A 26292-nucleotide genomic window follows, 5' to 3' on the forward strand; every position below is an offset into this window, starting at 1 on the left:
CCAGAGACAGACTGATCCCAGCAGGCTGATTTATTATATTAAATATTATATTATATTACATATATAAAGAAAGCATAATGAAGTAAGGTAAAGTTTTAGAGTAAATCGTCCTGAGTTCAAATTTCATCTCACCACTTACTAGCTCTGTGACTTAAGTTACTCAAGTGAGACTTTGAGTCTCAGTTCCCTCATTAATCAAACGGAGCATATTGGTACTTCTTCTGTGATGGTCTTTATTCAGACTTCTATGATGATCTGAGCTTGAATCAGTGCCTAGCACATGATAGTTCAATAAATGCTTGTTATTTTTATTATTATCTAAAGAATTTACACTTTCAAAGCACATAGAGAAAATCAAAGATTCCTTGTATGTACTTTCTTATTACACCCTGCAATGACAAAGATTCTTGGCGCCTATCCCATTTGGGACACATAATAGGTATTCAATAAAAGTTGTGGATTAAATTGGAAGTGCAGTTATTTTGGAAATAAAATAGGTGAAAACAATTTTATTTGCAGAAGCAAAAGCCCTAAAACAAGTATTTCAAAGAATCATATTGGAAAATATCTGATAAATGCTGTAATATTAATAACAATGATATCTTGATATTTTGTTCAGCTTCATAAAAAATGCTTTATAAAATGCAAACTATATTTGCATTGCATTAGACAGATATTGTGTAGTTCATTAAATGGGCCAATAGTTGACAATTTCTGAATACTTCAGGGCAAATCAGAAATTCCCAGGGGAGAAAAAGAAAAGCATGTTTGGGCATTATGAAAATGCTTAAAAGAGAAAAAAATAGATTGCCAGGTAAAATAGATTGCTACCTGGCAATCTATTTTTGTTTGACCTTAATTCTTCATTCTGAATTTTTAAAATACTTTGGATTCCAAAACAAAAATTATTCAGAGAGTATTTTTAAATGACAACAAATTAAATAATCTCAATATTATAGGTTTTCTTTTCGCTGAGGCATTAAAAATGTAATCTTTACTTTCAGATTTTCTGCCTTATTTAACAAAGAAGTCCTGCATAAGTTGTCCTAATGAAATGTTGAAAGACCATTCTCCAGTGTCTAATAAAAAACAGACCCTTTATTTAATAGTTGCTGTATATATGTATATGCTTCTATTCCCAGGTCTCTTACAGTATGTGTGTGTACATATTTGTGTGTGTGTGTGTGTGTGTGTGTGTGTTTAGTGCTACCCATTCCAATAGAATCTAGAGCTAAAATGGTTCCTGTTTCTTTATAGTACTCCTTTAGTCGACAGTCTTTTTTGTCCTATAGAGATTTTTCTTTCAATGAATAACCCAGACTCAAAGTGCATATTGGTAACTATATTTTAAACCAAAAAATTCCTCACATAATAAATACATTTTATGCACATTAACTTTGAATTTACTTCAGAAAGCTATTTACAATATAAATAATTATAAATGGGAACACTTTGCAAGATATCATTGACATAGCTAATATTTTCTACTTTACATTCCAAAGTAAAATTTCAAATTACAGCTTTATACTACAATGTCACTAAAAACTATACATTGCAAGATGGTATTTGAAATATTGGCAATCGGTATCTTTTCTCACAAATATAATCCTTTTTATAGCACATTAGTCAAAAAACAAATGTAAAATATTTCATCTTTTTTGAACCGTCTACTCATAATGTTTCCTTTTTTGAAATATTTCCCTTTGGAAAAAAAAGAAAAAAACTTACAGTACTTCCAAAATTTCTTTCCAGGCCAATTTCATTTCTTTTGAAATGTAAACACATCAGGGTTATGGGGTGTAAGTTTAACAGTGATTACATGGGTCCCAGGTCAGCAAATTAGGGCAAATTCCCTCCAACCCCATATAGATTTATGAAAGCAAAGTCCCATGCAGCAAAGTTGCAATAAACAAAACTACAAATGTTTGGTTTAAAATTAGCAATTAAGATTTCTTATGTGAACGATCATTTATTTATTTGTGTGTGTGTGTGTGTGTGTGTTATAATTGGATACGGCACATTTTCATGAATATGATATAAAAATCATATTTTTCTGTGTGTGTATGTGTGTATGTGTGTGTGTATGCTTTCTGCATACAGTCCTAGAGAAGGAACTCTGAGCAAACCCCTATTTGGCAATGACCACACTCTCACTTTTTGAGTTAAGCACTATCCATACAACCCTTGCAAGAAATTAGCACCACACAGAAATTTCCCCCAAGAATATTTTCTATGTCTGATACCTTTTGCATGTGTCCATAACTGTTCCATCATTCATTTAAAATTTAGAATGATAACGAATGTTTTATCCACAATTAGTTCCACAGTAAGAACTAGTTCAATAGATTTTTCTGTCTTAGACATAAATCCCTATTCACAAAAACTTGACATTGACATAAAAGTTGAATCATTTATTTGGAGGACCATAGGATTTACATTCTTTTTAAAATCATTATGAAAACAGGATGTATGTCTACATCTATGATTTGAGTGAAACTAGGGAACCAAATCTGGGCATTCAAACATTTTAAATCAGAAACTGCGTTTGGTTGTATTAAAGTGTAAGCTATTCCACTAGGCCAGGTGAGTGGCCCCAAAATGGTCAAATGCTCAATTTTCCAAATATCAGCATTCACTCTGTCACTTCCAAATACTACTAGGACTGATAGATTGCACTGAATATCTTAGTAATATCCTACTCTTGAAAGAGAGAGCTATAAAAATCAAATGTGTATTCAGAAGGTTTCCTTATCTGTGCTGCCATCCATCACACTTACTTGGTTTAGATCTTGAGGGCGGAAGCCTTGTATTTCATTTTAAAATGTCTATGCATAGTTTTCAAATGGTCTTGTATTATAATTGATCTCCATCCCCCATAAGAAGGAGAAATAAAAATTGGAGCACATCACCCTTTTCTAGAAGATCCCTTATAGCTTATTTTAAGTGGGATTCTCTGCCCAGAGGCAGCATGTGACAACACAGTATAGAGTGAATTAAGAATAGTGCCCAGTGGAAAAAATCTAGCCCTATAAAATATAACCAAGAAAGAGCAAGTGATTTTTCTGTGTAAATACTGAAGGCAATCATTTATTGCATCCTGTCTCATTTTGAATGTCACCTCAGCACTGTCATATTATCTTTTATCAGGCAATTACAGTTTAGGTAAGAGAGCACAATATGACAAAAGACTTGTGGACCAAAGCCCACCTAAATATCTGACCTGTAGGGATTGTGACATTAATATTATGCATCCCAAAATAACACATCAAATCTATATATTCCAAATAACAATTTAAAAAGAATTTTCCCAAGAAAGATTGGGGAAACATTCATTTACTTCTTTGGTCATCCAAATTTTTAAAGTAGGTATGGCAGGTGAAATGGGCAATAAAGATACTTATTATCACTAGAAACCAGAATTCTACAAAACCATGAGCTATGTATCATCTAATGAATTGATACATATTATACTGGTAATTGGATAGAGCACATTTTTATATATCCCCAAGGTGATATAAAAATCATACTTCTCTATCTATTTCAATCAAGTTTCATGTTTCTCAAAATTTGGCAAAGTTACGGAAATCAAGAATTAAAACTAAAGCCAAATTAAGTTTAACTGATTAAATTATCGGGAACGTAGTTATTTTAGATACTATTTTTAAAAGACACAGATGACATCTTCATTATGAGGAAACATGTTCCTGCACAGAACAAAATAATGTAGATTATAAACACATTTTAACACATTCACATGTATATTAAGAAGGTACATTGTCATCAAATGCCTTAACTTACCTTGGGTCATTTTGTGATGATCATGCCATATTGCAAAAAATGTAAGCTATACAATGCAGTGAGTCAATATGACGTTTTATGTAATGTAATAAAACTGCTACTATAAAATTATTGACATTCAGTAAATTTTAAAATGGTTAGGTACTTAAAACTGGGTCAATCTACCAAAATTTTGAATCAAGATATAATTTAGTTAATTCTGTATTCTCTTAAAAATATTGGTCATGTCATTTTAAAGAGCATTATTCCTTCTGATTACTCTCATCCGTGAAATTCATAATTTCTTCCTTTCACCAGTTAACTATCTTCCATATAAAAATTCCACTGAAATTCCTTTATTGACAGCCTTTTCTTTAATATCAGTTAATTTTCCCTGGTTCTTAAGTATCCATTTCTTTTAGCTTCTGTCCCTGGCACATTTGGTAGAATATATAGCCACGAGAAATACCCATCTGTGAAAATTACCTTTCCAAAATACACCATATTCATCAAATATTTTTTTCTTCCAAACTTTTATCAATCTACAGAATTCTACAAAAGCTTTAGCATTCTTAAGACATTACTTCATGTTGCAAATTGATCAAAACTCCATTTTATGTATTCCAGGATTTCTCATAAATAATTTTCTCAAAATTACTAAATACTCTTGCATGTATAACTCAAAATTTAGTTTTTATTGTATGGTCACCCCTTGGTATAAACAGGGAGTTGGTTCCAGGACCACCCCCACATAACCAAATTCTCACATACTCAAGTCCTGCCGTTGGCCCTGTGGCGCTCACTTATACAAAACATCAGCCCTCTGTATACTCAGGTTTCACATTTCTCCAAATACTGGGTTTTTTATCTGCATTTTATTGAAAAAAAACATATATAAGTGAATCTGCACAGTTCAAACCCATGTTATTCAAGGGTCAACTGCACTTTGAATTTTTTGAAAATATATATAACCACTAACTTTCTCACTTACTTGCACTTTTTTGCATTTACAGCACAAATGTTAACATTATTTAATTTTATGTAGCCTCTCCTTTCATATACAAACAACCCAGTATTCTTCTTTCATATTATCATTCAGATTGTCACCTACCTATGGACTGTGAAATAACTGTGTTAAATGAGGAAAATATACTACTAATCCCTGAGTATTCAATTTCATGTTCTGTTTCCAAAATTATAAGTCATGTTCTGCCAGTACATTCCCCTCCTTAAATATGGCAAGAGTTTTGGGCATGGGACTCCTAGGAAATATTATCTATGAAATTTCTCTAATCACTTATATCATTTTGCTTTAATTACTAGAGAATAGTGCATTAAATAAATCTTGCTATTTTTCTTCTCTGTTATAAATTTCTACCAACTACATTTTGGCTAAATCTAGAAAGTTAACTGTAACCTGCCTAAAGGAGCCCACACACCTGCTTAAGTCACAAAGCATCTAAACTTCTGTGTACAGAAAACCAGAATGATCAGTCTTGACAACTCATAGCAGAGAGTTAATTAGGTAATAAGTTCTGTTCTGCTCTATCACAGAACATGAACGCTGGGGCTGCCTTACAAACCAGGAAACTAGAGCCCAGGCACGGTGAATGATGCAACTGTGGTCACAAAATTAAGTTACAGGTAGGGCCAAAATTAGAATCCGGAGATCTAGTCAGGTGGCCTTTCTATTATACCACACAGATGTAAGACCAAGTTTGTTGTTTACAAACAATAAGGAAAATAAACATTTTTCTTATTCCTTCAGAGTACTGCTCGTAGCTTTTAACTACTTGTCTATCAGCCTAAGATTTTATCTTAGACTCTCTCCTGAGGCTTTCCACATGTTGTCACATTGGCACATATGTGCTTTGAAACGTTTTCAAACACTTACACTGCTGTCATGTGGCACTTCACTGGTTTTCCTTTTATTTTTGCACTTATTGGTCTTTTTTCTGGGTGAATTGGTTTGAATTTTTTATTTAGTTGGTTTTATAAGCAAACCCCAAATATGTTGTTTACTTATGCTGAGCCCTTAAATTGTGTTAAATTTTGAGATATCATCTTATTTCACTCTGCCTCTGGCCTTTCCATATTCATAGAACTACTTCCAATTGAGCACTCCAGGTTTTTGATGTGTGTCCCAACATCTCAGTGTTTTTACTTAGAAAAACCCTTAGCGCCATGTCAGTGCAATCCTGGTCCTTGTCTAACTGAAAAGCAAGGTGAAAAATTACCTCTTCCTGATTGTTTATAATGAATACCAGGTGAAAACTCATTTTTGCACCATATCCAGAAACATTTCTCTAATTTATGCCTGAACCAAATGAGCTGGCTGAATTGAAACCACAAAGAAGTCAGTTTATAAGATGTATCTCTCTCTTTCTCAGTTATTTTGGGAATGGAAATTTCTTTAAGAAGTTTAGTGTGACAGAGTCAAAAAAATTACCCATTTTTGATGTATTTACATTACATAGCCTATATTTCCATATGTAAAATGTATACCGCAGTTTGTAAGTAATAGTTTGTGTGTATGAGGATCACTGGATAGTCACAATGCAATGTTGTCATTCATCAGTCTTCTCATGTAGTATATATGCACACTTGATCTACATGAATATTTTTCAAGTCAAAATTTATCTATTCTGATTCCCATATAATTAGAGGGGAAATTTGTGTATTCAATTTAGCTCCCTTTTCTGTGTATAACCCTGAATGCTAGTGCTATGTTTTCTTTGATTTTATAGGAACACGTATCAAATACCCAGTAACTTAAGTTATGCTCTCTAACAATCTGTGGCATAGTAAATGCTGGTAATGGGGTATTAAACTATAAATATGTTTCAGAGATCCTTAAAGAACAAAATATTTCAGCAAAACATCAGCTTCCATTGGTTATTATAACAGATGTTCCCTTGTGTCCTTGTGCTGGGTCTGGTTGCATCCTTAGATGGGAAGTTACATCAAAGTGTGAGCCATTACAGCCCAAGGAATAGTTTCTAATGGTTTCACTGTCATATAAGTGCTCCAGGGCATATCCAGTTAATGTGTAAGCATGCTTATCAAAATACTGCCGGTGAGAGCCAAAGCAGTTTGGAGAGACAGTAGGGTGGTCTCCTGCTGTCTGATGAGGAGATATGTCTGAATGCAGATAGTCTTTAGCTAGGATCAAACTGGATTTTGAAATGCGATCCGAATTGGGACTACTTATCCGAGATAGTGCGGTGGGACTGTTGTCATAGTCATTTTCATGGGGGCTCAACATTTTTCCCTCTCTCTGCTGGATGTGGTCACATGGTGAAGTGTTGGCAAGAGCAGAGCTGTGGCAGACTTCACCTGTTGGTGGGGGCTGTTGGTAGTTTGCAAAACACAGGGAGTGTTTTTTCCCAGCCCCATTAATGGAAGCCAGTTGGTCTGAGGGGGCTTTCCTTAGCTGTAATCTGTTCTCTTCTTCTTTAATCATTTGTTGGGTGGCTCTTATAAGAGTTTCAATTTTGCTGGGTTCATGTGGGCTACTTTGATACTGCTCAGTACGATATCGGTCACCTGATTCACTGGCTGACCCAGGGTCTGGAGAACTGACCGCACTATCTTCATCCCAATGACCTCGCCCTAAAAATTAGAAAAAGTCAAAAGTAAGTGATCTCAGAATTCACCCTCAAAATAAGTATATTTCCTTTACCTATTAAAATAAACTTTATATCTTTCATTTTTAATATATGCACCAATATTTGAAACAGGCTCACATGATAGAGTGTCAACTCTCTGTACTGGATTCATATAAAATCAGTGAATTTTAAATGCAGACCAAGTTTATAACAAGTTTCTTAGAAGATAAACCTTGTTCACTGTGAATGACAATTAGCAAATGGTAAAGTGCGTTTATACTTCTCCATGGATATACGTTATTAGACCTGTCTGACTGGAAATAAGAGAAGGATGCATAGAATTTGGTTTATGTTATTCTGTAGAACAGTGCTATGTTAAATTGATGCTTGAAAAATGTTTTCAATTGGATTTGAGGGAAATAATGATACAGGCTGAAATATTCTCTCACTTCCAAATAAATAACCTAAAATGTTAGTATTGCTAAATATATCTTAAGTAGAGTTAAAATAAAGCTCTAATATATCTTAAGTACGGTTACAATACAGCTCTAATGTTCATTTTTAGAGTATTTGAAGATTAGAAATATACACCTATTCACATAGATATATGTGTAAGCATGGATGGATATAACTGAAGATTATAGATATAGATACAATCTTGTCCAAATAAAAACATAAATATTATCAAATTTAGGGGTAAACATCTCAGCTTTACAGGTAATCATATAGTAACTCAGGTACCTTAGATTGTTTTTGAAGTAAGGTAAAGAATAAGGCTGGGCATGGTGGCTCACACCTGTAATCCCAGCACTTTGGGAGGCCCAGGTGGATGGATTACCTGAGGTCAGGAGTTCAGTACCAGCCTGGCCAACATTGTGAAACCCCGTCTCTACTAAAAAATACAAAAATTAGCCGGGCGTGGTGGCAGGCACCTATAATCCCAGTTACTTGGGAGGCTGAGACAGGAGAATTGCTTGAAACCGGGAGGCAGAGGTTGCAGCGAGCCGAGATCGCGCCATTGCACTCCAGCCTAGGCGACAAGAGCGAAACTCTGTCTCAAAAAAATTTTTTTTAAACAATATTTATAATTTTAATAACAACCTGTTTGGAGCCAAGGAAAGAGATAAAATATGGAGGAGAAGTGCATCCAAAGTATATTCCATAAACCAAATTATTCTCAAAACAGTCTGAAGTCAATATAAAAAGAGAGAAGAGAAACAAGTAGGAATATATGAAAGCTGTAAACTGCTTAATGCAGCAGAGAAAGCCTGGATCACACTATTCATTGCTTTCCTTTGATCTTTTCTTCTTGTTTTATTTCTAATATTTTCTTCCAGATCTGTAGGTTAAGCCAGGATTTTCACTTAACTCTATTCTTTGGCAAGTAATTGCCCTTTGCTCTGGGTTTCCATTACCAGTCTACCAAACTGGAGATACTCAAAGTAAAATCAGAAAAATAGAAAGCAAGAATAGAAACAGATTAAAATTACTCAGCTTCTGAGTGGTATTTGACAGGAAGGTTTATTAATAGAAACAATATTGTCTAGCACATGTCTCATTCTAAAGACAAGAGTAGTAGTATTGGGGCCTTCAGATCAATCCTAATGTCACTGACTTTTAATGAAATAGGGAGGATTCCAAAGACCGGTCTGGACCCAAGCTTGGGATGGACGGAATGAGCTCTCCTTAACCAGTTTACTTTGAAATGAACAAAGCGAAAAATTAGCAACAATCAAAGCTTTAGCTATGGTGTCCATTTCGACGTGTTTATAAAGCCATATAATTATCCCAAGGTGAAAATCCCAGTGCATTCTACATACTGCTTCATCCTTTACTCACGGGATCATCATTGTGGGTTGTCATAATGATGGGGAAAGGGGAAGTTACTGGCATTTAATGCCCAGAAAGGTTAAACATCTGAGGTATGTGTGACTGTCCATAAAACAAAGACTGGCCCTCTCCAACATATCAATAGTGCCCTTATTGAGAAACACTGCTATGACCAAATGAGCCTACAGACTATTCAAGTCCACATTTGAAGCACAAAAATACAAAAGAAAATAATGTATGAGGAATGTAAATGCGTACACACTACAAATTCAATAGACGTATTCAATAATAAACAACGTAATTTCTATACTTTCTGATGTTTAAAATAGGAATCGTTTTTATTCACTTGTCAAAACTAAATGTATTTAGCAAATACAAGCAAAATTAATAACTGAGTGAACTTTTTTTTAAATCCCATTGGTTCTGATTTGTAAATCAAAGAAGATAACTATTTGGTCATTCACTCTAGTGTCACAATGTGATGAACCTGCCCAGGGCCTAATGCTTGGAGTTCGGGAACCATTTCACCTGCTCTTACCATGGATCCTGTGGACTGAAGCGATGTGAGGCATGCTGTTTTCATAGGCTTCTCTGCTTTCTGGGGAGGCCTTTGTCAGGGGCAAGGCTGCGCGAGAGCCCCACCAGGGCTCCCTCCCGGCCTGCGGCGTTCCCAGGAAGTACCTGCCTGCCTCACACCGGCCTCCTTCACAGGCCTGGGTATGGAAATGCCTCTCTTCCACCAGCCTCGAGTGGTCAAGCGCAAAGCCATAGCAGAGGGAGCTGCGGTCCGAAAACTGTCTGTAGGCGCACGATACGTCGTGCTGGGAGCCAGGCCTGTCGGCGGGGTCCAGAAGCTGCGGAGAGGCCGTGTTGGTCAAGGGACTTCCACCCCACTGGCTGTCATGATCAGATTCCGATCTTTCCGTGTGAAATCCCGAATACTGAAACCGAGTAGGGGAGAAAAGTCCATTTCAAAAATCAATCGATCAGAAAGCGAAAACAAACAAACAAACAAAAAACAGCCTTTGTTTACTCTACAAGCACCCTTAAGGTCTCATTGTCCTGAGGTCGTCAAAATAACCGTTGCTTTGGCATCATGGCTGTGCACACCTAACTTGGAATTAATTCATTATGATGCTTCCAAAGAAAATCCTTTTGGCTGATGAAAGCAGGAGATAAAAATAATAATGGCAACCATCGACTGAAGTACTAGGCACTGAATGAAGTGCCTCGTATGAACTATCCACTTAGCTCCTGTAGTAAACCCTTAATGGCGCTATTAGTATCACCAGTTTATGGATAGAGAAGCTAACACTGAGAGAGAGAAAGTGATTTGCCCAAAGCCACAGTGTTAGCAGGTGACAGAAACAAGATTCAGACACAGGTTCTTCGTCTACCCTAACAGTATTGCCAAAGAGAGATTCCAAGTAAGTTCCATATTTTATTTCTATTTGCTTTCCACGTATTTTTTTGTTTTAACAGGGTCTGGCCCTGTCCCCCAGGCTGGAGTGCAGTGGCGTGATCATGGCTCACTGCAGCCTCCACCTCCTGGGCTCAAGCAATCCTCCCATCTCAGCCTCCTGAGTAGGTGAGATCACAGGTGTGCAACAATACACAGCTAATTTTTAAATTCTTTGGTAGAGACAGGGTCTTACTTTGCTGTCCAAACTGGTCTTGAACTCTGGAGCTCAAGCAATTCTCCTGCCTCAGCCTTTCAAAGTGCTGAGATTACAGGTATGAGCCACAACACCTAGCCTACATTTTTTCTTAATTAAAACAGACAAACAAAAACCTAAGGTTTAAGGCACCAATGTCCTGAAACTTAATCTTCATTAAGTTAACTCTGTTTCCTCTCTGAAGGCCACGCTGGATAGATGGCAGAATAGTTAATAAGCGCTTACCTAATTCATTTGCAATGTAGCTCTTAAGAAGTCTTATCCCATATAAGAGTTGGGCCTCTTCACTAGGATGTGCCTCTTGTTTAGAAGATAAAACTTGAAATATGCATAGGGTCACCAGAAAATAACAAGCCACAGGCATTGCTGTGCCTTGTTGGAATTAAATGGCTTATCTACTCCCAGACTATTTGGTCAGATTTTGAAAAAGAATATAAAGTGCTTGATAGATCTCCCTAGGAAGTATGCTCAGTTTGAAGGCCCTCACAAGCCACTAAAATCGGTAATATAACAATAATTTTTACCAGTTTTTGGTTGCCTAATGCCAAACAATTCTAGGTATTGTAAAGAGATTACCTACTATGATAATGATGGATGTCATTTATTGAGAGCTTACTACGTGTCTGGCAATATTCCATATACATTCCATATACATTTTGTCATTTAATCATTCCATATACATTTTGTCATTTAATCCTCACAACCACCTGAACATAATATAGCTCCATTTAATACAGGAAGAAAGGACATTACTACAAGTTTTAATAAGATGCCACAGCCACCTCACAGTCTATCTGGTCTCAAAGCCTGCACTTGAAACCACGATTTCACATTTCAGATAAAACACTGCTAAGGAAAAAAGGAGAGAAAAAAAGATCCAATATTAGGGAGATTTGCAGTGAAGGGGCAGGAACTGTTTCACAGTCCCAGGAACCAAAATACAAGTCCATTTTAGACTTTTATTTCTTACCCCAGAATAAACAGGGGTGGGCACGTGTGGTGTTGTGGAGGGAAGAAGAAAAATTCCTAGGCTCCACTGCTGTTCCCTTGTCGCCCATGATGAGGACTTCACAGGACAAAACAAACTTTCCCCTCACCACTAGGCCCACCCTGTGGGAACAAGAATCCTGGCTCTTCCCATTTCAGTACAAAGAGGCAACTCAGCTGAGGGCTCTTGGGGACAGAGAGATGAACTACACAGGTTCCTCTGGGGAACCTCCAAAGTATGCCAATATAGCATGCTCTCAACAGAGTCCTGTGCAAATTCCAGGTCGAAATTTTTCCTTTGCCATTTCTAATTATTACTTTAATTATTTTCCACCTACACATATGGACTATCAGCATATTCCATCAAGAAAAAAAAATTAGAAAATTCTTCTTTCCCTGCAGGGTTGTAGAACAGGAGACATCAAGGCATCCTGGGGCTCAGTACCTACATCATGCGTTCCACATGCCATCATCCTCTTCTTCCAGTGAACCCAGACTCTCTTTTCACAAGATACCACCTTCACTTTCACCAAAGCAGGGCTGGCGCTTCCTCACCTTACCGAGTGGGGATCCAAGTGCTATACATGTGTTTCTTGAGAGTACCATCCATGTGCTTGCCTCAGAGGAACTCAGACCATCAGTGTTATTCCAAGCTAGGAGTTGCCCAGATTCTGCTTGTTTTTATAAAAGTATAAACCAGGTCTATTTCTGAGGTACTCCAGTCAAGACTTTTGAGCCCTGTTAAGAGGGGGAAAAGCTTTCCCTGAGTGTGTATGGGAAAGTGCTATTGGCACAACAGAGAAGAACATTCTGTCCTTCAATCACAATGAAAATTCAACAACAGACAACCTGGGCATACAGGAAGTATACATTTCAAGAGCATCCAAAGAAGAATTTGAAGGATAAGCCTCTTGTCAATAGGCAGGAAACTACAAAACACCAAGCGCATTGCCCTGAGATATTCAAGCAGGCGGAAGTTGGGTGGTTCAGTTAGTCTAAGACCTCACACTGCTTAGGAGATACAGAGGAAAAGCCTCACAGTAAACCTTTGTTTTCAAGACCTATAAATTTACACCAGTGGGCACCATCAAAACTCTGAGCCACATTCATCCCTTTAAAATGATGTAAACTCTGTTGAGGACATTACAGCTGCATTACTTGATCCAAAATGTTTCAGGTATTCATTAAATATTTGAGAAAAGAGAGAAGGCAGAAAGAGAGGAAGGCAGTCAGCCACACTATATGTAGTGTGTGCAGTGCAATGAATGAATGCTGCATAAAAATGCAGTAGTGGGTTAGATTAGACTTCATCTAACTTGTCTTTCAGCTCTAATACTCTGTACAATATAATAACTATTTGGTATCCTTCTTAGTTTTGAAATGTTTGATTCCTGTGCCTGTCCCTACATCTCAGTTACTGGAAGAAAATAATTATTGAGAACAATAATCCAAGTCTACAAATTTTTATTGTCATAACTATAAAAAGAAAGTTATTGTGTAAATTATAATTTTACTATAAGGCCAATTTTCCCTCCAAGTATCCCGTTATGACACAATTTCGTTAGGAATTACATGCTGCCTTTTGGTCAATAAATTATTATATTCTAGAGGCTTCTGAGTTTGAAGGATAATGGCAACCACCATAATCTGGATCTGTCCACACATTCTGCCCTCAAGACCTATAAGGTCATTAAGAAGCACAAATTAAGTCACACATGACCCATACTATCAGCATTACTTAGAGGCAGAAAATGTGACAAACTTCAAATATGCTCAACTGATTTTTGACAATTCAGTGAAGGAAACATAAACTTCTCAACAAATGGTGCTAGAGTAATTGGACATTCATAGGCAAAAATCAAATAAATCTCAATCTGAGTGTCACAGCTTATATAAAAAAAAACTCAAAAGGTTCACAGACTTAAATGCAAAACATAAGATTATAAAGCTTATGGAAAATAACATAAAAGAAAATCTTCAAGATCTAGGACTAGGTAAGGAGTTTTTAGACTTGACAACAAAAACACAATCCATAAAAGAAAAAATAAAGATAAATTGAACTAGATCAAAATTAAAAACTTTTGCTCCAAAAAAGAACCCGTGAAGAGGATGAAAAGACAAGCTACAGGAACGGATAAAGCATTTACAAACTACATATTTAACAAAAGACTAGCCTCTAGAATATATACAGAACTCCCAAAACTCAACAACAAGAACAACAAAAAAGGGTGAAAGATATGAAGTGGCACTTCACTGGGTAGGATATACAGATGGCAAATAATCACATGAAAAGATGTTCAACATCATTAGTGACTAGGAAGATGCAAATTAAAACCACACTGAAATATCATGATACATCTATCAGGCTGGCTAAAACAAAAAATAATGACAACACCAATTGCTGGCAAAGATGTAGGAAAACTGGATCACTCACACAATGCTCATGGGAGTATAAAATGTTGTACCTAGTCTAGAAAACAGTTTGGCAGCTTCTTAAAAACTAAATGTGCAATTACTATATGTAATCCTGGAAATTTATCCCAGAGGAATAAAAACTATATTCATATAAAACTTGCACACAAATATTTACAGCAGCTACCTCCCTCCACTTCCAAATCCTCTCTGTTTCCTTTCTTTTTCAATGTGGCAAAATACAAGTAACATAAAATTTACTATCATCCATTTTTAAGTATACAGTTCAGTGGCATTAAGTACACTCACGGTGCCATGCAACCATCACTACCATTCATTTCCAGAACTGTTCATTTTACAAAACTGAACTCTGTACCCATTAAACAGTAACTCCCCATTCCCTCTTCCCTTCAGTTCCTTAACAACCACCATTCTAATTTCTGTCTCGATTACTTTGACTATTCTAGGTACCTCACATAAGTAAATTCGTAGAGTATTTGTCTCTTCATGACGGGTTTATTTCACTTAGCATTATGTTCTCAAGGTTCTTCCATGTTTAAACAGGTGTCAAAATTTCCATCCTTTTTAAAACTGGAGAGTATTCTATTGTATATACCACGATTTGTTTATCCATTCACCCACTGATGACGGTTGGGTTGCTTCTACCTTTTGGCTATGAAGCTACGATGAACATGGGTGCACAAATATGTCTTTGAGACTCTGTTTTTAATCCTTTAGGGTATATTACCAGAAATGGGATTGCTGCATCATATGGTAATTCTATTTTGAATTCTTTGAGGACCTGCTGTGCTGTTTTTCATAGAAGCTGCACCATTTTACATTCCCATTAATAGTACAATGGGTTCAAATGTATCTACATCCTCACCAACACTTGTTATTGTTTGTGTGTGTAGTAGTAGTAGTAGCCATCCTAATGAGTGTGAGAGGTGTCTCATTGCAGTTTTGATTTGCATTTCTGTAATGATTAGTGATGTTGAGCATCCTTCTGCAGGCATATTGGTCATTTGTAAATCTTTGGAGAAATGTCTATTCAAGCCCTTTTCCCATTTTTGAATTGAGTTGCTTTTGTTGTTATTGAGTTGTTATAGCTTTATTTTTAACAACCAAAAACTGGAAACAACTCAGATTTCCTTCAAAAGATGAATGGTTAAACAAAATATGATATATTCATACCAGGCAATATTACTCAACAATAAAAAAGAATGAACCATTGATACATGCACCAATGTGGATGAATCTCCAGTGAATTACGCTGAGTGAAAAAAGTCAATCCAAAAGGCTATATGATTCCATTTCTACAACAGTCTTGTAATGACAAAATTACAGATATGAAGAACAGATTAGTGCTTGCTAGGGTTAATGACAAAAGCAGGAGTAGGAGAGAAGTAGATGTGGTCATAAAAAGGCAACATGAGGGATCCTTGTGGTAGTGAAATTGTTCTATATGATGATAGTAATAATGCAATATCCTGGTTGTGACATTGTACTACAGCTCTGCAAGATGTTACCACTGGGGAAACCAGATAATGAGTTAACGGGCACTTTCTGTGATACCTACATTTTAATTTAAAAGTATATCAAAATTACAATTTGATTAAAAACAGAAAAATAGACAAATCAAGAAAACACATTAAATATAGCATAATGCATTCAGTAAGTATTAAATAATATGACAGCATTGAGTCAAACATATCAACCCCATCAATAAATGTGAATTGGCTTAAATCACCAATTTTAAAAAAGAATTTTCTGATAATTTATAGAGCAAACCCAATTCTATACTGATCATGTGACATGCCTGAAACACAGTTTCAAAAGGCTAAAAATAAAGGGAAAGGCAAACATAAACAAGGCAAATGTAGACAATAAGAAACCAAGAGTTTGGATTGTAAAACCAAGCAAAGTAGAATTCAGGCTTTAAAAAAAGCATTAAATAAAACAAACAAAACAAAAGACATTTTATGCTGCTAAAAGCCAGAATTCACAATGAAGATAGAAATGTTATGAATATTTATGCACAAAATAACATTGCAATGCCATCCATATGAAGCAAAAACTATAGGAGATACAAAGGAGATATAGAAACATCCTGACAAATAAAAGACTAACATACCACTCTCAGTAACAGAGTAAAGTAAATTTTAAAATAATAAAGACTACAGAAGACTTAAAAAAAAAACCAATCAGTTAAATTGTATGGCTATATATCACTTCACATACTGATAATAAAGAAGAAACCTTCTTGATATAGATGCCCAATCATCAAAATCAAGCAAATATTAGGTCACAAAGAAAACCTCAGTAAATTTCATGGAGTAGAAATATAAACAACACCCTCTGATCACAATGCATAAAAATGGAAATTAAAAACAAAATTTAAAAAAATGCTTCAACCTGAAAAAAAAAACTTTTAAATAACCCTTGGGGAAAATAGGCAAACACAAATTACGTAAATTAAATACAGAATTCTGGAGGTAAAAACTACATATCCAGACCTATGAGATACACAGCTTTGAATAGCTTTACATAGGAGTGATAGGGACATGTCAAAACGACACAGGAGCCAGCTTGAAGGAATTCCTTCTGGCCAAATACAGAAAAACTTAAGCAAAAGTAAATGACAGTAATGAATAAATTGTAACCCACTAAATAAATCCATGGGTCCAAACTGGTAAACGCACTAGCTAATAAATGGGGAAACATAAAGGAATCTTCCTTACAGTAGAGTGCCAACTGATGAATATGGAGGGAGTAGTTGAGTTAGAAAATATACATTTTGCAATCACGTCAATAAAGATTTATTTGGGCACAGATGATCATGGATGATAAATCTCAGGGAAAAACTGTTGAGAAATAGGCTATTTTTATGGTCTTAAAGGGTTTCCCCACAGATTGCTTTTTAATTAGAAGGAAAAAAAAACAGTTATACAGTAAAGAAACCAAGTGACACTTTCACCAGGTGATCAAAATTAACATCACCAACCAACTCAGAACAGATGGATATCATGTGCCTCTGGATGTGACAGACACTCCGAAGACACAACCTCACTAATGAAGTATTCCAGTGGATAGTGGATAATGTATAACCAGAATCTAACCATGAAGAATAAGCACACAAACTCAAATTGAAGAACATTCTGTAAAATAACTGGGCTGTGTTCTTCAAAAATGCAAATAATATGAAAGAAAAAGCCAGGCTAAAGAACTATTCAGATTAAAGGAGATGAAAGAGGCATGAAAATTAAATGCAATATAGACTCTTGGACTAAGTATTGTACTAGAGAGAAAATAACAAATGCTATTAGGGACGTTACTGGAGAAATCTTACATCTTACACCTGTAAGATTAGATAAAAAGCATCTTATGAATGTTAAATATTCTGATATTGATAATTGTGCTATGGTTATATAAGAGAATATTCTCGTCCTTAGGAAATACACATCGATGTATTAAGGTTTAGGTAGAGGCATGACATAGGTAACCTACTCTAAAATGGTTCAAAAAAATAAATAATAATGAGGGCAGAGGGAAGGGAAAGAGAAAAAAATGATAAAGCAAATGTGGCAAATGCTAAGCACTGGTGAACCTAGTGTACAATTATACTATTCTTGCAACTTTTCTTAAAGTATGTAATCATTTTAAAATAAATATTTGAACATCAGAAAAATCCCATATAGTAAACATATGTCTTATTTTTATAGAATCATTTCAGACAAAGCCTTTTTTTAAACAACATTTTTCTGAAGAAATGGAAACATTTTAATAAAGCTATAATTTAATTGTTTAAATATCTTTGTTTTTATTTCTGAATGTTAATATTTTGCATACGAAAATATAAAGTTATCAACTAGGAATTTCAGTACAAACAAACCTCGATTCAGACATTGGCGTATCCTGATCTACTGCCATTTCATATGGTTTGTGCAAAGGATCACTTTTCTTGGGCCTTGATTTTCCCATTTGCAGAATAGGAACAGACTACCTTATAGGATTGCAGTAAGAATCAAATAAATAATACTTTTAACAGCACTAAAAAATACAAATGGTACAGATATGTATGTGTCATGTAAAGGTCCTTGATTAATCACTTTCACTTAGGTAAACAGAAATGGTTACCATCTTGTAAAAATTATTTTCTGCTGTAGATTATATTGTCTAGAAAAACCATGTTTTCAGTACCATCTTATAGGCAGGTAAAAGATAAAATATATACGTTAAAGGATTTTAAAAAATCAATATTCCCAACTGCAGAAAGAAATCAGGCCACTAGCCAGTCATCTAAATAGTAGGGCCTTTTCTTCCAAATACTCCAGTTTTCAAAGCTGGAAGGTAGTTTGGTACCAACAGTTTTTATCATTTACACTTTGATTAAGAGCCTATAGATGTGTTTTAAGAGTGGAGAGGAAGGAGAATCATGGTCAATTAGGTTTCAAGCAAGCCTGTGGATGGTTCTCCTAGCCTTTCTTGGTATTGACACTATTTTCTTTTCTTTTTTCTTTTTTTTTTTTTTTTTGAGACGGAGTCTTGCCCTGTCGCCCAGGCTGGAGTGCAGTGGCGTGATCTCGGCTCACTGCAAGCTCCGCCTCCTGGGTTCATGCCATTCTCCTGCCTCAGCCTCCCAAGTAGCTGGGACTACAGGCACCCACCACCACGCCCGGCTAATTTTTTGTATTTTTAGTAGAGACGGGGTTTCCCGTGTTAGCCAGGATGGTCTCGATCTCCTGACCTCGTGATCTGCCCACCTTGGCATCCCAAAGTGCTGGGATTACAGGCATGAGCCACCGCTCCGGGCCAGTATTGACTGTTTTCAAGTAAAACAGTCATGTTTATGAGCTAGAGAGTATTTGCTCTTCTTCCTTTGAAAAGATAACAGTGTTTTCTCTTATATTTAAAGCTGAGAAACTGAGTTATTCCTTTATTTTCATTAGATTATACCAATCAATTAAGAAAGTTCAGTAAAAATCTAGCTTTAATTTTGCTGAAACCTCTTTCTTCTTAGAAAATTTTTTGTCATTCTGAATACCATGCACCTTAATTTACCTCAATTTCATATTTAAGTTTTAATTTTCAAAACAAGCATTCATTTTGCAAATTAAAATATGAGTCAGATGATGGATGCCCTTGTTCTCATGAAACATGCAACCAAATGCCAGCCACCAAAGGTGGGCTGAGGCTGGCAAGCAAAAAGCTCAGATGACTGCCAAAACTAGATTTCAGATGACATCCACGGTCCCCCAGCTCTCCTCTGGAATTCAGCTTATAACAGAATCATTCCTTCTAGAAGAGACTGATAGTTCATCAGATTAAAGGCCTGAGCCATCCCTTGGGGTTTAATATGCACCCAATGGGAACTATTTACAAAAATTCATTCTAACATTCATTCTAATATTTATTAAGTGCCTGCTTTGCAAGGCGGCATGCCAGGTGATAGGAGAAATACAGCCTCACTTTCAAAGTGTTCACATTAAGAGGGATATAAATAATGCACAGAATATAACTTTAATACACTTTAGAAAAGGCAAAGACCTGAATAGAGAGAAAAACAAAATAGGAGTTCAAAGAAGGAAAACATTACTGTTTCCTTTAGTAAATAAGTTATTCAGGAAAAAGGAAAAAAACTGTGACTTATTAAGAAGCAACTTACTATATGATCTGCTTATGCTAACTAATACCCATTACAACAACAGTTACCATTATAAAACATTTGCTATGCATTAGTCACTATGCAGATTCCGTAGACATTGTTTTATTAAATGCTAACAACATCTTAAAAGTATTATTAATCCCTTTACAGACATAACAAATAAGGTTAAAAAAAATTTTTTTGCCCAAAGTTGCATGATTATGAAGTTTAAGAGGGGACATGTAATTCCAGAACTCTTACTCTTTTCACTGTCCCATACTTCAATATACTATACTTAGATAAGAAAGACAACAGTGTCCTACCCCCTACACAGTAATAGATTTCAGGTCCCCAAGAATCTTTTTACAAAGGGGACTTTCTCCAGCCTCTACACCCCATAAACCACCTCCACACACCCTTAGGTATGTCCTCTAATCACTCAAACAGTCTCGTACCACAAGTACACCGATAGATATTCTTCTTTTGATTACGGTCGTAAGATTCATTCCTGCTTCAACAGCATGTTCCAGACAGGTGCTCTGCATTCATCTGGATGTGGCAGCAACCACCCAGCCCAGGAAAAATGCCAGATGTTCCAACAATAGATGTCACAGTTATCTATTTTTATTCTGGCAGCTCATTGAGGTTTTTATCATTTATAGCTGTAAAATATATAAAGAGACCCTTTTCTGGTAAAGTCCTGTTTTTCATGAAAAACTTTCACTCTATCAGGCATGAGCAGCTTTCCTCTTGATTTGTGTCTGAACCATGAGAAAAGAAAAATCACAGATGCAGACTGCATTGTACTAAGAACATATGCATGCTTTTAAATCACTTTTATCTTTTTTTTTTTTTGCTAATGTAACCCTGAAACATAAAATATGTTCTTTTTTTTCATTCACTGTTATGGGAAGAACAGATGGTGAAAGGGTTAGATTAAAGTAATACAGCATGCCCATTAAAATAACCCCCACTTCTCAGGATGCTTCCCTCAAACAGGAGTCCTGTTTACTATAAAGAATGGCTTTGGCTTACACACATTGGAAATTGCCAGGATTTTTCTCAAGGATAAACACAGGAGTAAGAGAAAAACTAATGTCAGAATCAAATGTATTTTTAAATGACAATAATGCAACTTATTTTGCTAATCTGAGAGGCTGATGGAAACCATGTGCCTGTGGTAACGTAACTGAACAGCAGTCAAATAATAAAGTTCATTTCTAACTTGAAAAATTTTAGTACCTAGAAAACACAACTAAATAAAGCTGCAAAGCGAATATCAAGTAGAAATTATTTTCTACATTCCTGCACTCCTACAAATAATATAAATTTTTGCTGCCATTTCATTTCTAATTTATTATCTTATTAATAAACAGCAAAAATAAGTCTATATAATATATATTAACAAAAACTAAGTATAATATGATTTCTAGACAAGTCTCACAAATTTTTAGCATTGGAAAAGAACTCTCCTGAGATATGTTTATGAAATTTAATTCAATTACATATAGTTCCTAAAGAATTAAGCTTTAAAAAAACTTCAAGAAAAGTTGGAGAATGTATTCTAAAAGAAAAATTACATCAACCTTGAGTCACATTCCAGAGTTGAGGATAATTTTGCTAGATGAACTGAGCAGTAAATATACTCATTTATACTATAAATAATTAGATGGTAAATACTGAATCAAAATCCGGTTAATAAAAGCTTTAAATATTTTGGCCATTTCTTCCTTCATTTTAAAGAATAATATGAATTATCAGCTTCCCAGAACCAATTTTAAAGTATTTATTCACAAGATTTCCCCCATTATTTTATAATTTGATCCATTTATAGTTTAATCTATTATTTATTGTGATTTTTTTACCTTTTATCCATATTTTAGTCATATTTAGCTCAAAAAAATATTCTGGCAAGAAATCTTTTATACCTGTAAATTCTCTGATATATTTCATGAAGTAGAAACATGGGAAGTTTTAAAAATATGCCTCAAATGTGGTTTGAAATGTCATAGGCCTTCTCTTAATCCACCCCACCCCCCAAAAAAGTTACAAAAATGTTCCTGGGATTTGGTTCACTCATTTTTCTCACAGAAAAGTAACCATAGTCCACATCTCATTAGCTGTCAGGGTGATCTGCAGCTGGAAGGGAATCAGCACGCAGGACCCAGGGCTGGGTTTCCTTCAGTGTAACTCTATAAGGAATCTCCTATAGGATTCCATACGGAGAGAGTTGTTCCCAAACCATGAAATCTACAGTCCATCTCTTTTGTAAATCCAAAGGTGATGTCTTAAAGACTTGCAAGCGTTTTCATTGCACTGAAGATTTTAATCAGGTAACAACAAATTAGAATAAATATTTAATTAAGTCCTTCATGTCATGACATCCACGGCTGTAAATGATTAAGTATATCCCAACTTGCATAGATAATATAGAAATAGTTCAAGCCCACTGGGTAAAATCCTGGATTTCCAGAACCAGTAGCACTAATTTTAATTTAAAGTAGCCCATCTTCCATGATGAGCTTCAGGCATGTGCCAGAATCACTTTGATCCTTTCGCTGATGCTCTGACTCACTCTCTGATTTTTCACATGTAAGTGGCAGATTAAATGGGTTTGAATTAGATGGGTACAGGTGGTGCCACCTGCTCCAACCTCTTGTTGCAGCTTTGTTTGGTCTTCTACTGCTTGATTCTGTGTTTGGACAAAGCATGGACTGCCCAAGCTGTTCTTGGGAGTGTCCTAGAACTAGGCCAACCGATTGGCAGGCATATTACCAACCTTCTGCATGCTGAAAGAGGAGGTCTATCAGATTTGTAATTTTGTAAAAAGAAATTGAAGCTTAAAGGCCCTCCACCAAGTTGAGCAACTGTGAATGGAAGGATAAGTCTACCTTTTCTTCTTCTAAGTCAAGTACAGTAAAAATGAGGAAAACTAAAGTAATATAAACTATATTAAACAACATACATCAGAACCTTTTCCTCAAGCTTTACTGCAGTATAATTGACTAATAAAATTGTATACATTTATGGTATACAGCACCATAAATTTAATATACACATACACTGTGAAATGAATACCACAGACAAGTTTGTTAACACATTCGTCACCTCACATCGTTACCTTTTGTGTGTGTGTGGTGTGAAAACTTAAGATTATTCTTAGCAACTTTCAAGTGTACAATACAATATTATTAACTATAGTCACCATGCTCTACATTAGATCCCCAGAACACATCCATCTTACAACTGAAAGTTTGTACCCTTTTGATCAATATCTCCCCATTTCTCCCACCCTCCAAGCCCTGACAACTATCATTTTCTGTTTCTATGAGTTTGATTTTTTTAGATTCTACATATAAGTGAAATCATGCAGTATTCATCTTTCTCTATGTGGCTTATTTCACTTAGCATCATTATCCATTTTTTTGCAAATGGCAGAATTTCCTTCTTTTGTGGCTGAATAATATTTCATTGTATATATATATACTTTTTAATCTATTCATACAGTATTCCATACATAAGTGAAATCATACAGTATTCATCTTTCTCTATCTGGCTGATTTCACTTAGCAGTTTCATTTATTTTGTTGCAAATGGCAGAATTTCCTTCTTTTGTGGCTGAATAATATTTCACTGTACATAGATACATTTTTTAATCCACTCATTCATCAATGAACATTTAGGTTGTTTCCATGTCTTCATTTTGAATAACACTGCAACGAACATGGGAGTGCAGACATCTCCTCAACATACTGATTTTTTTTCCTTCAGGTATATAAGAAGTGAAGTTGCTGAATCATATCATAGCTCTATTTTTAATTTTTTGAAGAACTTTCATACCATTTTCCATAATGGCTGTACCAATTTACATTCCACTAACTGCCTGGGTTTCCCTTTTCTACACATCTTTGTCAACACTTACCTCTTGTCTTTTTTAATAATAGCCATTCTAACAGGTACAAGGTGATATCTCATTGAGGCTTTGATTTGCATTTCTCTGATGATTAGTGATGTTGAGCACCTTTTCATGTACATGTTTACCATTTGTATGCCTTCTTCAGGAAAAGGTCTATGCAGGTCCTTTGCTCATTTTTAATCAAATATTTCCTCCTTCTTTTCTTTCTTTTTTCCGCTTTTCTCTTTTGTTTATTTTGCTATTGAGTCGTACAAGTTCCTTATATGTTTGTGATTTTAACTCTTCATCAGATATATGATTTGCAAATATTTTCTCTCACTCCAAAGGCTGCATTTTCATTATATTGTTTCTTTTGCTATGCAGAAGCTTTTTAGTTTGATGTACTCCCACTGATTTATTTTTGCTTTTGTTGTCAGTGCTTTTGGTGTCATGTCTGAAAAATCATTATCAAGACCTATGTCAAGGAGCTTTTTCCCTACGTTTTTTTCTAGAAACTTTATAATTTCAGGCCTTACATTTAGGTTTTTGATCCATTCAAGTTAATTTCATTCTTTGTATGTAGATATCTGGTTTTCCCAGCACAATTTATTGAAAAAACTATCTTTTCCCTATTTTGCATTCTTCGCATCTTTGTCAAATATTAGTTGATCCTATATATGTGGGTTTATTTCTGGGCTCTCTATTCTCTTCCACTGGGGTATATGTCTGTTTTAAAGCTGGTACTGTTATTGTATGGATTATTATAGCTTTGTATAATAATATTGTTTGAAGCCTGGAAGTGTGATGCATTCATCTTTGTTCTTTTTTCTCAAGAGGTGCTTTGGATACTCGGGGTCTTTTTGGTTCTATATGAATTTGAGAATTTTTTTTCTATTTCTCTCGTTTCTTATTCCTGGTCTTAGAGGGAAAGTTTTCAGCTTTTCACCATTGAGTATAATGGTAGCCTGCCCTATATAATCTTTATTACATTGTGTTACATTTATTGTATACTAATTTGTTGAGAGTTTTTATCATGAAAGGATGTTGAATTTTATCAAATGCTTTTTCAGCATCTATTGAGACGATCACATGATTTTTATCCTTCATTCAGTTAATGTGGTATATAACATTTATTGATTTGTGGATGGAACCAACCTTGCATCCCAGGGATAAATCCCACTTGATCATGGTGTATGATCCTTTCAATATGTTGTTCAATTTTGTTTGCTAGTAATTTGTTGAGAATTTGGGTGTCTGTGTTCACCAGGGATACAGACATATCATTTTCTTTTCTTACGGTGTCCTTTTTGGCTTCAGTATCAGGGTAATGTTGGCCTTGTAAAATGAGTTTGGAAATGTTTCTTCTTCAGTTTTTTGGAAGAGTTTGAGAAAGATTGGCATTAATTCTTTAAGTGTTTGGTAGAATTCACCAGCGAAGTCATCTGATATTAGACTTTGTTTTATTTAGGAGGGTTTTGATTATTGATTTAATCTCCTTTCACATTATTGATGTGTTCAGATTTTATTTTTTTTACATACTTTAAGCTTTAGGGTACATGTGCACAACATGCAGGTTAGTTACATATGTATACATGTGTCATGTTGGTGTGCTGCACCCATTAACTCGTCATTTAACATTAGGTATGATGTGTTCAGATTTTCTATGCCTTAATGATTCAGTCTTGGTAGGCTGTATGTTCTGGAAATTTATCCAGAAGAGTAAGTTATCCAATTTGTTAGCATATAATTGTTCATAGGGGTCTCTTATAATCATTGATATTTCTGTAGTATCAGCTATAATATTTCCTCTTCCATTTATAATTTTTTATTTGTGTCCCCTATCATTTTTTTTTGGTTAGTCTACCTAAAGACTTGTCAATTATGTTGATCTTCTCAAAAAACCAAATCTTACTTCTGTTTATCTTTTCTATTGTTTTTCATTCTCTATTTCATTTACTCCTGCTCCAATCTTTATTAATTCCTTCCTTCTGCTAAACTTCAGTCTAATTTGTTCTTTACCTTATAGTTCCTTTAGATGTAAAGTTAGGTTACATGAGATCTTTATTTTTTTCTTAATGTAAGTGTTTATACACTTTCCTATTAAAACTGCTTTTGCTGCAACCCAGACATTTTTATACGTTGTGTTCCCATTTTCAGTCATCTCAAGATATTTTTTATTTCTTTTTTTATTTATTCTCTGACTCATTGGTTGTTCAGGAGTTTGTTAATTTCCATGAAATTGCAAATTTTTCAATTTTCCTCCTGTTAGTTATTGTTAGTTTCATATAACTGTAGTCAGAAAAGATACTTGATGTAAGTCCAACCTTCTTGAACTTATTAAGACTTGATTTGTGGACTAACATATGACCTATCTGGAAAATGTTCCACATGAGCTTGAGAAAAATGTATATTCTGCATCAGAACCTTGACCTTATGGAAAAACAAAGCAATTCCATGCACTGT

General features: G+C 35.1%; 1 protein-coding gene across 1 annotated transcript in view; it reads right to left on the reverse strand.

The window, feature by feature from the left end:
• Window positions 1-1321: 1321 nt before the first annotated feature.
• The window catches only part of SIM1 (SIM bHLH transcription factor 1), an 80211-nt gene continuing 55240 nt past the window's right edge, over window positions 1322-26292 (reverse strand). The window contains exons 11-12 of the mRNA XM_054493037.2: window positions 9754-10156; window positions 1322-7389 (exon numbers count right to left, since the gene is read on the reverse strand). Coding sequence (XP_054349012.2) covers window positions 6659-7389; window positions 9754-10156 — 1134 coding nt within the window. The 3' untranslated portion in view covers window positions 1322-6658. The remainder of the gene's footprint in view (window positions 7390-9753; window positions 10157-26292) is intronic.

This window comes from Pongo pygmaeus, chromosome 5 (genome assembly GCF_028885625.2).
Source record: "Pongo pygmaeus isolate AG05252 chromosome 5, NHGRI_mPonPyg2-v2.0_pri, whole genome shotgun sequence".
In the NCBI taxonomy this organism is placed as follows: domain Eukaryota; kingdom Metazoa; phylum Chordata; class Mammalia; order Primates; family Hominidae; genus Pongo; species Pongo pygmaeus.